The 12,894-nt window shown below is 41.8% G+C and overlaps 1 protein-coding gene across 1 annotated transcript in view; it reads left to right on the forward strand.

Annotated features, from left to right (window-relative positions):
- Positions 1 to 7,834, forward strand: part of IQCJ (IQ motif containing J) — a 297,921-nt gene extending 290,087 nt beyond the window's left edge. The window contains exon 6 of the mRNA XM_075937812.1: positions 7,150 to 7,834. Within this exon, the coding sequence (XP_075793927.1) occupies positions 7,150 to 7,197 (48 nt within the window). The 3' untranslated portion in view covers positions 7,198 to 7,834. The remainder of the gene's footprint in view (positions 1 to 7,149) is intronic.
- The last annotated feature ends 5,060 nt before the right edge of the window (positions 7,835 to 12,894 follow it).

Here is a 12,894-nt window from a genome sequence, read left to right on the forward strand (position 1 = left end):
AATGTCATGCATTCCCAACAATTACCCTATAGGTGCAAATACATGCACAGTGTGATTTCTTATTGGTGCCATGGGCTACCACAGGCTCTGCTTTCTGCAGCCAGGCTGGTGGGCTGCTAAAACTATTTTTCAAATATAGTGCTTTCAAGACACAGAATACAACGTGTACAGTGCTCACTTTATTTTTATCAGAAATATTTGCACCGCAAAAAAGATAAATGAAAGAAATAGTATTTTTTTCAATTCACCTCATATTAGTACTGTAGTACAATCTCTGTCACGAAAATGCACCTTACAAATGTCACCACACAATTGTCCTTCAAGGAAGTCAGTCACAAATTTAATTAACATATTTTTAATGAGCTTCATCAGCATGGAAGCATGACTTCTGGAATGGTTATTGGAGCATGAAGGGACATATTAATGGTTAGCATATATGGCATGTAGATATCTTGCAACACTGGCTCCATTTCTTAATTTCAGGTAACATAAATAAAAAGTGGAAAGCATTGTTTCCCATAATTGTAAACAAACTTGTTCGAGCAATTGGCTAAACAAAAAGTAGAACTGAGTGCACTTGTAGGCTCTAACACAGTGGTCACCAACCAGTAGATCGGGATCTACTGGTAGATCTTGGAGCCTCTGACAGGTGATCCTGACTGGTCTGGCCAAGAGGCTATCAAGTGCTGGAACTTCAGGGGTATGTCTAGACTGCATCCCTCTGTCGGCAGAGGGATGCAGATTAGGCAGGTCGACATTGCAAACGAGGCAGGGATTTAAATATCTGGCGCCTAATTTGCATTAAAATGGCCACCAAGTTTTGCCGACTCAGTACTTTGTCTGCAAAAAGCGGCAGTCTAGAGGGGGATCTGTTGAGAATCATAGAATAATAGGACTGGAAGGGACCTCAAGAGGTCATTGAGTCCAGCCCCCCGCCCTCAAGGCAGGACCAAGCTCCGTCTACACCATCCCTGACAGATGTCTATCTAACCTGTTCTTAAATATTTCCAGAGAGGGAGATTCCACCACCTCCCTTGGCAATTTATTCCAATATTTGACCACCCTGACAGTTAGGAATTTTTTCCTAATGTCCAATCTAAATCTCCCTTGCTGCACTTTAAGCCCGTTACTCCTTGTCCTGTCCTCAGAAACCAAGAGGAACAAATTTTCTCCTTCCTCCTTGTGACACCCTTTTAGATATTTGAAAACCGCTATCATGTCCCCCCTTAATCTTCTTTTTTCCAAACTAAACAAGCCCAGTTCATGAAGCCTGGCTTCATAGGTCATGTTCTCTAAACCTTTAATCATTCTTGTCGCTCTTCTCTGTACCCTTTCCAATTTCTCCACATCTTTCTTGAAATGTGGCGCCCAGAACTGGACACAGTACTCTAGCTGAGGCCTAACTAGTGCAGAGTAGAGTGGCAGAATGACTTCATGAGTTTTGCTTACAACACACCTGTTGATACAACCTAGAATCATATTTGCTTTTTTTGCAACAGCATCACACTGTTGACTCATATTCAACTTGTGGTCCACTATGACCCCTAGATCCCTTTCCGCCATGCTCCTTCCAAGACAGTCGCTTCCCATCTTGTATGTATGGAACTGATTGTTCCTTCCTAAGTGGAGCACTTTGCATTTCTCTTTATTAAACCTCATCCTGTTTACCTCTGACCATTTCTCTAACTTGCTAAGGTCATTTTGAATTATGTCCCTATCCTCCAAAGAAGTTGCAACCCCACCCAGTTTGGTATCATCTGCAAACTTAATAAGCGTACTCTCTATCCCAATATCTACATCATTGATGAAGATATTGAACGGTACGGGTCCCAAAACAGACCCTTGAGGAACTTCACTTGTTATCCCTTACCAGCAGGATTTAGAACCGTTAACAACAACTCTCTGACTACAGTTATCCAGCCAATTATGCACCCACCTTATCGTGGCCTTATCTAAGTTATAGTTGCCTAGTTTATCAATAAGAATATCATGCGAGACCGTATCAAATGCCTTACTAAAGTCTAGGTATATGACATCCACCACTTCTCCCTTATCCACAAGGCTTGTTATCCTATCAAAAAAAGCTATCAGATTAGTTTGTCATGACTTGTTCTTCACAAACCCATGCTGGCTATTCCCTATCACTTTATTACCTTCCAAATGTTTGCATATGATTTCCTTAATTACCTGCTCCATTATCTTCCCTGGGACAGACGTTAAACTGACCGGTCTGTAGTTTCCTGGGTTGTTCTTATTCCCCTTTTTATAGATGGGCACAATATTTGCCCTTTTCCAGTCTTCTGGAATCTCCCCTGTCTGCCATGATTTTTCAAAAATCATAGCTAAAGGCTCAGATACCTCCTCTATCAGCTCCTTGAGTATCCTGGGATGCATTTCATCAGGACCTGGTGACTTGCTGACATCTAACTTTCCTAAGTGATTTTTAACTTGTTCTTTGTGTATCCTATCTTCTAAACTTACCCTCTCTCTGCTTGTATTCACTACGTTAGGCACACCTCCAGACTTCTCGGTGAAGACCGAAACAAAGTCGTCATTGAGCATCTCCGCCATTTCCAAGTTTCCTGTTACTGCTTCTCCCTCCTCACTAAGCAGTGGGCCTACCCTGTCCTTGGTCTTCCTCTTGCTTTTAATGTATTTATAAAAATAAAGAAAGAAAGCCTTTTTCGACAGATCCCTTATGCTTCCTGCAAGGAGGTTTACAGTGACTTAGCCTCACTGCACCACCACCCAGAAGCCACCTGTGGTAAGCAGTGTCCAGATGGAGCCTGCTCTGATCCCCTGCTCCAGGCATGAACTCCCTCCTATACCCCAAACCCATTTCCCAGGCTCAGCTTAGAGCCCCTCTCACACTCTAAATCCCTTAGTCCAAGACCAGAGCCTGTGCCCTAACCTTCTGCCCCTCCCTGGTGAAAGAGAGGGAGAATAGGGGTCGGAGGGATGGGGGACGGAGTGAGCAGGGGCAGGGCCTCGGAGAAGGGGCATGAAGAAGGCAGGGCAAGGGTATTTGGGTTTGAGGTAGATCCTGGATTGCGCTTAAATTAAAAAAGTGATCTTGTGCTTGAAAAGGTTGGAAACCCCTGCTCTAACATTTTACATTGTTTTGGTTTTGAATTCAGTTATGTTAAAAAAGGATATATTTGTATGTTGTACTTTCATGAAAAAGAGATTGCATTACAATACTTGTAGGAGGTGAGTTGAAAAATACTATTTCTTTTGTGTATCTTTTTTTGCAATGCAGATATATGTAATACAAAAAATTAACATAAAGTAAGCATTATATACTTTGTGTTCTGTGTTGTAGATGAAAATAAGTTATTTGAAAAATGTAAAAAAAATCCAAAAATATTTATAATTTAAATTCATAATTTATTACAGTGTGATTAAAAGTGCAACTAAACACTACTATTTTTATCTCATGATTAATTGCAATTATATTTAATTGTTTGACAACCCTTTTATTTGTCATTGATGTACAGTAAGAAGATTGTAACTGTTCCTTTCACATACAGATCTTGCAATTATTATCCATGTCTTTGTTATCCCCAGATTGCTTAGCTAGTGTACTATGCTTTACCTTGGGCTTCAATTTAAAATAATCTAAATCCTAAAACTAAAGCACAGTGCTACAACCCAGTGGATACGTGAAATATTTCACTGCAAGTATATGATCTGTAGTGGCTGCCTGTGCTTTTCTGGGTAGCATTTAAAGTGCTGCTTTTGACATATAAAGCCCAAAAGTGTTTAGGAATGATCAGTTACAGTTGTACAAAGGAATGTAGTAAGAAGAATTGGAGGAAAACTGTAGGACATACTAGGAAAATCTTTTTGACATTAAAATCTATGTTTTGTATAATACTCTCTGAGGGTACGTCTACACTACCCCCCTAGTTCAAACTAGCGGGGGTAATGTAGTCATACGGAGTTGCAAATGAAGCCCGGGATTTGAATTTCCCGGGCTTCATTTGCATAAAGCCGGCCGGCGCCATTTTTAAATGCCGGCTAGGTCGGACCCCATGCCGCACGGCTACACGCGGCATGGACTAGCTAGTTCAGATTAGGCTTCCTATCCGAACTAGCTGTACGCCTCTTAAAATCAGGAATAAGGGACCTTTCAGAAAAGGCTTTATTTTCCGAAAGATCCCCGTCTAGACTGGTGCTTTTTTCCGGCAAAGCCCCGAGCCGGAAAAAAGTGGCAGCCATGTTTATACAAATGAAGCGGGGAAACTTTAAATCTCCCGATTCATTTGCAATTCTGACTTGTCTCATCTGCATCCCTTTTCCAGAAAAGGGGTGCAGTGTAGACACAGCCATACATTAAGGCTGAAACCCCTGGACGAATCTCCTAGTTTATATATGAAGCATCATTCTTTATCTGATTTTATGAGATCTATTTCCAGGAGGGTATATCACCATATTTCCTTATCAGTAGAAAGGGAAGCTTCAGTAAAGACAAAGGGAAAGTAATGCACTGGAGAAGAAAAAATCAGATACACAATCAGAAAATGGGGAATAACTGGCTAGGTGGTAGAACTGCTGAAAAAGGTCTTGGGGTATGTTTACACTGCCACCCTAGTTCAAACTAGGGTGGCTAATGTAGTCATTTGAACTTGCAAATGAAGCCCAGGATTAAAATATCCTGGGCTTTATTTGCATGTTCCCGGGTGCCGCCATTTTTAAATGAACAGTAATTCGAACTCCATGCCCATGGCTACACATGGCACGGGCTAGGTAGTTCGAACTAAAGCCCCTAATTCGGACTACCGTTACTCCTCCTGCAATGATTAATGCAATGAGGAGTAACGGTAGTCCAAATTATGGGCTTTAGTTCGAACTACCTAGCCCATGCCGTGTGTAGCCGTGGGCACGGAGTTTGAACTACCGGGCATTTAAAAATGGCAGCGCCCGGGAACATGCAAATAAAGCCCGGGATATTTTAATCCCGGGCTTCATTTGCAAGTTCAAATGACTACATTAGCCACCCTCGTTCGAACTAGGGTGGCTAGTGTACACATACTTATGGGCTGTAATGAATCACAAATTAAATGATTCAATAATACGCCGCAATTGCAAATAAGGTTAGTATCATTCTGAGGTACATTAACTGTAGTGTGTGTGTGTGTGTATTTCCTGCAGGATAACAGAGTGACATCAACATGCCACTCACATTGCCCCACCCCCAGCTCCAGGCCAGGATCTCCATCCCCTTCCTGGGGCTCAGATGCTTCGTTCTTGCCAGGCCCGCACAGGCAGCAGCCTTAGCTATAGCTGGGCTCCCTTCCCCAACATCAGGCTGACTGCTGACTGCTCCTCCAGGCCACCGCTGCCACCCCCCTTTGGGCCTCTCTACTCCCCATAGCCCAAGCACAGAGCCGAGTGCCATCAATGGCCATGATCTCCACCCCCTCCCCTGCTGGCCCCACATGGGTAGCAGCATAGCTATGGCTAGGCTCCCCTCCCCAGCAGAAGCTGGGGCTGTCCGTGGGCCAACAAAGCAGGCCCAGAGCTCAGCCCTCCCTGGCTGCCGGGGGCAGAGCTGGGGCTGGCACAGCCTGGGCCAGAGCCTGGGGATGGAAGAGCAGGGACTGGTGTGGTCTGGACCACGGAGGTCGGGAGGGATAGCCAGGGCTGGCACTGCCTTGGCCTGGCCCACCCAGTGGCTGGCAGGAGAGTCGGGGTTGCCTACTTCCAGAGGGAGGGGAGTTGGTAAGTGTAGCAAGTAGGGGGTGCAGCCCTCTAGTATCTTATGTATAAAATGCAGGAGCTAATTGCCCCATTCCACTCAGCATTAGTGAGGCCTCAGCAGGAGTGTTCTGCCAAGTTCCATACATTAGGGCAGTTCTACCATGCTGGTCAGCGGTAGGCTGTGGCTCATGTGGCGGGTGATGGTGCATTTTCCTGCCACAACCAAACCATGACCTTGCTTTAAGTTAGGATAAGAGGAAGCTGAATACCAAATTTGGTGGTCCTAGATCTTACTGTTTAGGAAGAGTTCTTGAACAAATGGAGTCTCAGACAGACAGATGGACACTCGCAGACAGACACACAAATCTCTAATACAAATACATGCGCACACTCATATTCAGCTCATGTGCAGTGAAATAAAGGAGCAGGAGAACACTAGAAAATATTTAAATATATTATGTCTCTAAGGCTATGTCTACACTACACCACTATTTTGGGATATCAGAGTATCCCAAAATATCTATCCCACGTCTTAACAGCAAGCCCATTAATTTGGGCTTGCTGTTCTGACATCCCTGTAAACCTCATTCCATGAAGAGTAAGGGTATGTCTACACTACCCGCTAGTTTGAACTAGCGGGGTAATGTAGGCATACCGCACTTGCAAATGAAGTCCGGGATTTGAATTTCCCGGGCTTCATTTGCATAAACTGGGCGCCGCCATTTTTAAATCCCTGCTCGTTCGAACCCCGTGCCGCGCGGCTACACGCGGCACGAACTAGGTAGTGGAATGAGGAGTAATGGTAGTTCGGACTAGGAAGCCTAGTCCGAACTACCTAGTTCGTGCCGCGTGTAGCCGCGCGGCACAGGGTTCAAATGAGCAGGGATTTAAAAATGGCGGCGCCCAGTTTATGCAAATGAAACCCGGGAAATTCAAATCCCGGGCTTCATTTGCAAGTGCGGTATACCTACATTACCCTCCTAGTTTGAACTAGGAGGGTAGTGTAGACGTACCCTAATGGATGTTTCTGAACAGTGGGTTATTCGGAAATATGATTGAAATAAGATAGGCAATTTGCATAGCTCAAATTGCATATCTTATTTTGACCTACAGTGCAGTGTAGACACACCCTAACCGATCGACTACCGGGTAAAGAGAAATGAGAAGTAATTGTCAAGAAAAAATACAAGTGCTAGCACAATTGTAAGTGTTTTACCTTGAATTTAGATGGAAAAGATCATGATTAAAATATGTTGGGGGAACTTGTTTTATTGTTGGTATTTAGATGTAACACTTGAAACTCAGCAGAATGTTTAATGTGTAGCCTCAAGCACAAATAGTGGACATGGTGGGGGAAAAAGAAAACTGCACTTTTATAGCATCGTTCATCTGGATCTCATAGCTCTATGGAAACATTTAACTAATTAACCCTCATTACATCCACAGGAGGCAGGGATGCTTTCTCCCTCCCAATGGGAAAAAAAAGAAATCTGAGAGAAAGAGGAACCGCTGACTTTTCCAGATTTGCAGTCAAGTGATTTTCAGACTCGGCTGATTTTCAGACTCCTGCCCTAACCACTAGACCCCGAAGCAGGATGCAATTCATTTATGTATTTATTAACATTGAACAGAGGGCTGAGAAGTAATGGCTCTAGAAATCCTGTATGAAATTATAAAAAATAGTATTTTATTATATTTCCACACAATATCCAATCTGGGAGGCAGCTCTTGGTCCAAACCAAGGATCAGCAGATCTAAAAGTGCACATCCAAGTTTCCAGATTCCACATGCTGAATTTATTAGGTTGAAACTTCCTGCTCTAGCACACCTGGTGGCTTTGCATCACCATCCAATTTTGGGAGCTGCCAAAGACCAGTTTGACCCCTGAGTAGCTCTGAGGCTCTGCCAAGCTTCACTATTTCACTGGCTGAGACATGCCTTAAGGGGCCGTGATGTCAAGAGGGAGTTCAGCACATTCTGGCCATATTCTTACCTGCTCCCATAGAACCTTATACTGCAGATGGAGGATAGTGTGGAGATAGTAACTATAGCTCCATTTCAGTTAAGGAGGAACCAGCTTTTAAGCTGGCTACCTCCAGCACTGGCTCCTGCCTCCTCTCTCCCCTCCCCCCCCCCCGGCTGCTGCCTCTGTGGGAAGCAGCAAGGTGGGAGGCAGGTGGATCCATGGAGCTGGCACACAAGGGGAACCTGCTTGAAAGCCAGCTCCCTATGTATATTGGCTCCAGCCATCCCCCTCACCCAGAGGCAGCAGTGCGGGGATGGGGGAGGCAGGTGGATTCGGTGTTCATGGGGAGCCTGCTTAAAGCCAGCTCCTCACATGCACCGTCTCCCTCTCCCCACCACCCTTTCTGCCTCTGATACAGAAGCAGCAAGGGCAGGGAATGCATGTAGTCGGCAAGATTATTCATTTAGTCATCTACACAGTGACATCCCTACTGTCATTCATGTTAAAATTCGACACTTGCCAACAAGGACTTAACAAGAATTTGAACTATCTCACCCATTACCAAGACAGTTTCCCCAATTATCACCTCTAATACCATTAACTCACAAACATCCCACTCTCCCTACCTCTAATATCATCAATTCACAGACACTTACCTTCCTTCCTCCCCCCTTCCCCCCCGCATCCTCCTCCTGTTCTGCAATGTGATTTGTCCTTTTCATATTTGTTCATTTTTTTAATTGTATCCTTTGGTATATATGGTTGTGACTACTTTCTTCCACTATTTGATCTGAGGAAGTGGGTCTGGCCCACGAAAGCTCATCATCTAATAAACCATCTTGTTAGTCTTTAAAGTGCTACATTGTCCTGCATTTTGCATCCCTACTTAGAATATCTTTAAGTTCTCTATGTGCTGCTCTTAACAGACCAATCAACTAACCCTCTGTATCTACAGTAATGTACAAGACAAAACTCTACAAAATTGTCACCAAGAAATATTTTCCTTGCCTGGTGTGGACTGTTTGTAACAGTGATGAAATATAAATATTAATCTTCCTTCATCCTTATTCGTTCCAGAGTATCTGTTTGGTAAGATACAATGAATGTACAGTTGATCATATGGGTACTGATTTAGAGAATGGGCAAATAATGGAAACAGTTTGCTACAAATATTCCTATTTGAAATGCAAACATGCTCATCGAATCAGGGAATAGAAGCAATAACATGTGATTTAGCTGAGCAATCACAATTCTTAGCTGAGCAATCACATAGTTCAAAATATTTGTCGTCACTCCACAGAGTGAAATAAAATGTACAAGATATTAGTTGATTAAACTTTCTTTATGAATAAATGTGAGGAAATCACAATCAACTACTGGATATTCCACTAGAAGAAAAGGAGGCTGAATTCAGCTAATAAATTATTCATTGCAAATTATTCATTCAGCTCTAGTTTAGATAACAAAACAAGCTGCTCTCATTTGCAATAGATCAATAAACAAGTGAGTACAGCTATTTAATGCTGCCTAAGCCAAGACTAAAGACAGAAGTCATGGATTGTTGAGTGTCTATTAAACGTAACAAAAAGAATTTATTTTTTTGTGATTTTACAAGGTAAACACATTTCTTCCTTCTCTCACCTATTAAAGTGAATTGGTCTGACCTCTATTACCATTGGTATTATGGATTATTTTTAATGATAGGACCAAAATCCAGACTCCAGTCCTTGGCTAGTGTAAATAATTATTTACACCTGTACAGATGTACACTAATTGGCAATTGGAGCCATATAGGGTTTATTATATATATATATGCACACAGTTTACTTGCATTTCAGCTCTCACTCTGAAACTAATTTAATACTGTGTCCAGCACACTCAGCAATGAACTCTGGAAAAAATGACAGAACCGGAGTCATTAAAACCCACAAAGCCCTTGATAATGGAATTTATTTGTCTCATAGTTTCATGGCATGCCAAAAGCATCCCTTGGCAAGAAGAAAATGAATATTAGTGGGTTCATAATTCACTGTACTATATGCTGTCCTGTCTGGCCTGCAGCTCTAACACTGAAGCATACACATCTTGAAAAAGGAAGCAATACTAGGAACTGAAGACCATGATTTATAATCTTTGTGCCTTGTTTTAGACTGTATAGAACACCACATGCTTTTTAATATCTTGGATGATAAATGGTAAACCAGTAAACTTGTTTTTAATTTTAAATGCTAGATTTTCTTAAGAAGAATCATGATATGCTTTTGGTGATTCTGTGACTATATGAAGTGCTGGCCAGCTTTATCAGTCACAATAAATAACATTGTTAATTGCATGCCTCTGCAGTCATTAGAATTTTGCCTGGGGAAGCTATTATGTCTAATGTTATGACATTTGTGAGCATTTTTACCCAGCAGGCTAGCCAGCTCTAATATAATGATTTGGTGCTATACAATTTCCTGTACTGTAGGCTGCATAAAAGTTAGTTGTAGATTGTTGCTAGCTAGAAAACTGAGATCTTAAATTATAGAAACCTTTATGTGGACTAAAATGGCTGTGGGGAAGTAAACTTTTGGAATTATGGAGTGATGGAAGCTGATATATAGTTAAGGTCCCAGCTGTGTTTCTATAATGAGACCAATTTTCGTGTCTATTTAAAATCCACAGACAAAGAAATTTCAGACTCAGGGTTGGTAGGTTAGATTTGTGGCTGAAGTAGAAGTTGTCTACACTGTTGGAGATAAATTGGGCAAGGGATTAATGATTTTTTCCCGGGGCAGGGGGATGTTCTTCTAACTGTATTCCAGAGTTTAAACATGTATTAACATTGTAAACCATAGTATTAGTATAAGTTGTTGGGAGCTGGCTAGCTAATAACTGGATCATTAGCAACACCAATGACCATGCTAGGAGGCAGGAGGCATCAACCAGTGGCATAAAGAAGCTCAGTGGAGAGACAACTCTCCAACTTATCTGTAAAAACAATAAGGAGTCTAGTGGCACCTTGCAGACAAGTAGATTTATTTGGGCTTTCATGGGTCAAAACCACTTTATCGGATGCATGGAGATACATGCCTGTATTAAGATTTCAATACATGCTGTACAACTATAACTGATACATACATATACACATGCATACATAGAAATGATAGTTATCTACCCATCCAAATGCCAACACATGCACTGTTCAGTGCTTACCCTCAGTGCTACACAAAACATGGTAACATTAAACTGAAAACAAAAAGATGAAAAGAAAACTGAGGTAAAATTATTTCACCATCATCAACATGCCACATTTGTGCAAACCAGTAATGTTTTACTCCTGGAAACTCCGTAGCTGCTTCTCAGCAACAAAGGTGGGTTTTTTTAACGTAAATTATTACTTTTCTTTGTGTAGCCATTTCCAGTGCATACATTACATTATCCTCCCTCATTAATTCACAAGATCTGATTCCTTACTGTGTTACCAGTTTTACACTTCTAACTCTCATTCGTCAGGGACCTATGTATTCATGCTTTTGGGATATGGTGCCCCTAATGTGGATCTGCCTTGAAAAATGTGTCCATGGAGGAAGGGGGGGGGGGGCGACAAGATGTATTGCACAAGCGGTACATCAGTGCCCTACTATTTAGAAGGCAGTTCACTCCCCATATGTTTCCATTCCCTTTTGTGCAGAAGAAGCAGAAACACCACTGCACTAGCTTGAAAGCCGGCTGAGTCAGAGGAATGCTAAAGTGGCATCGCCCCCACTGGAATCCTATTATGAACTATGAACAGGAGTTAACACTCCTGTTACAGAGTCCATTCTGTGGTTAACACCAGCATTGTGTACATTTGTGAACAGTGGTTGGAAGGCAAGAAGGCAAAAGCACCATTCTTCTTGAGGGAACCATCTTATCAAGGGATATGAGATTTGGGCAACAGCAGGTAGGAACAGTCTATGTGTGCCCTGAAGCCCAGAGGATATTCTTTGTAGCAAGGAGATAACATACCCTGTGATTGAAAACATCACACCTGTTCCCTCCTCACCCCCAGAGGAGCAGATAAAGCAGAATCTCCAAGTATCATACTCAGAATTTTTCAAACCTCTTTGCCTCTCCTATAACTTTTTCTGTGAGAATGACATAATCCTAAATTTATAAATGTTTTAATAGGGTTAAATAAAAATAATTATTATAAAGGAACACATACTAACCTAAAATGCAATCATGGTAGTTTCAAGCAGCACTATTGAAATTAAAGATAGGTCAGAGCTACAGAATTCAGAACTGGATCCTAACTTTCCCAAAGGTCAGGATGTTTTGGCCTAGCAGTTGTGACTCAAACCCCAGTTCAAGTGCACTTCTGATTAATTCTCTGACAAGTGTGGATAGGTATTTTGAGATTTGGAAGGAGTGGGGGAGAAAAGAGCAACCATCACTTAAATCCATAACATTGACCAAATTCTGTCCTCAAAAACCGCGTCTAGTTTCTATGAGCCAGGTGTCTTGCATACAGTACTTCATTTATTTGTCATTCCTAAATAAATGATCACAAATAACTTGTATTAAACTTAAAAAGTTTCTGGACTTGACTACATGAGAGACCTGTGTTGCAATTAGGTCTAGCAATGATAGCTAGGCTTAGTATACACATGACTAAGCCAGAATCTTTCTCTCATCTATGCAATCCAAATGTATCAGTAAGTCCACATCAAGTGTAGAAAATAATTTAAGCAATAATAAAAAGCTGTGAGTTCAGGCTGTGATTTTATTGGTAGGAATTTCCTGCTGGTGAAATATCATTTAGTCCTTCAGATAGCAGGACAGAGATTTGAAATCTTCTAGTCATGAGCTGATCAGCAGGGATTGCAAGAGGCATTAGCCTCCCGTAGACAAGCTAATTGTTGTATCTGATTTTAAATTAATAAGTGCCATCTATGTAAGAGAACAAACTTATAGGACTTGAAAGCCAATGGAGCTTTATTATGTGGATGCAGTTACTATGGTGACAGTTTTATTCTCCAAGTTAGGTTACGTTCTTTGAGGATGGAATCAGGAATGAATGGATCAAGAATCAGAATGGAATGAGGATGGAATATTCCACTTCCATCCATATTCAGTGACTGGTTCAGTCTCTGTACTGGGACTGGGGATATAACTAGATAAAGCCAAAACACTGGTTAAGATTTCATGCACTAAATTTTGCTCTGTTCCACAGATACAACTCTTCAACCTATGAAACTAAT

The sequence above is a fragment of the Pelodiscus sinensis genome, chromosome 10 (assembly GCF_049634645.1).
Source record: "Pelodiscus sinensis isolate JC-2024 chromosome 10, ASM4963464v1, whole genome shotgun sequence".
NCBI lineage: Eukaryota > Metazoa > Chordata > Testudines > Trionychidae > Pelodiscus > Pelodiscus sinensis.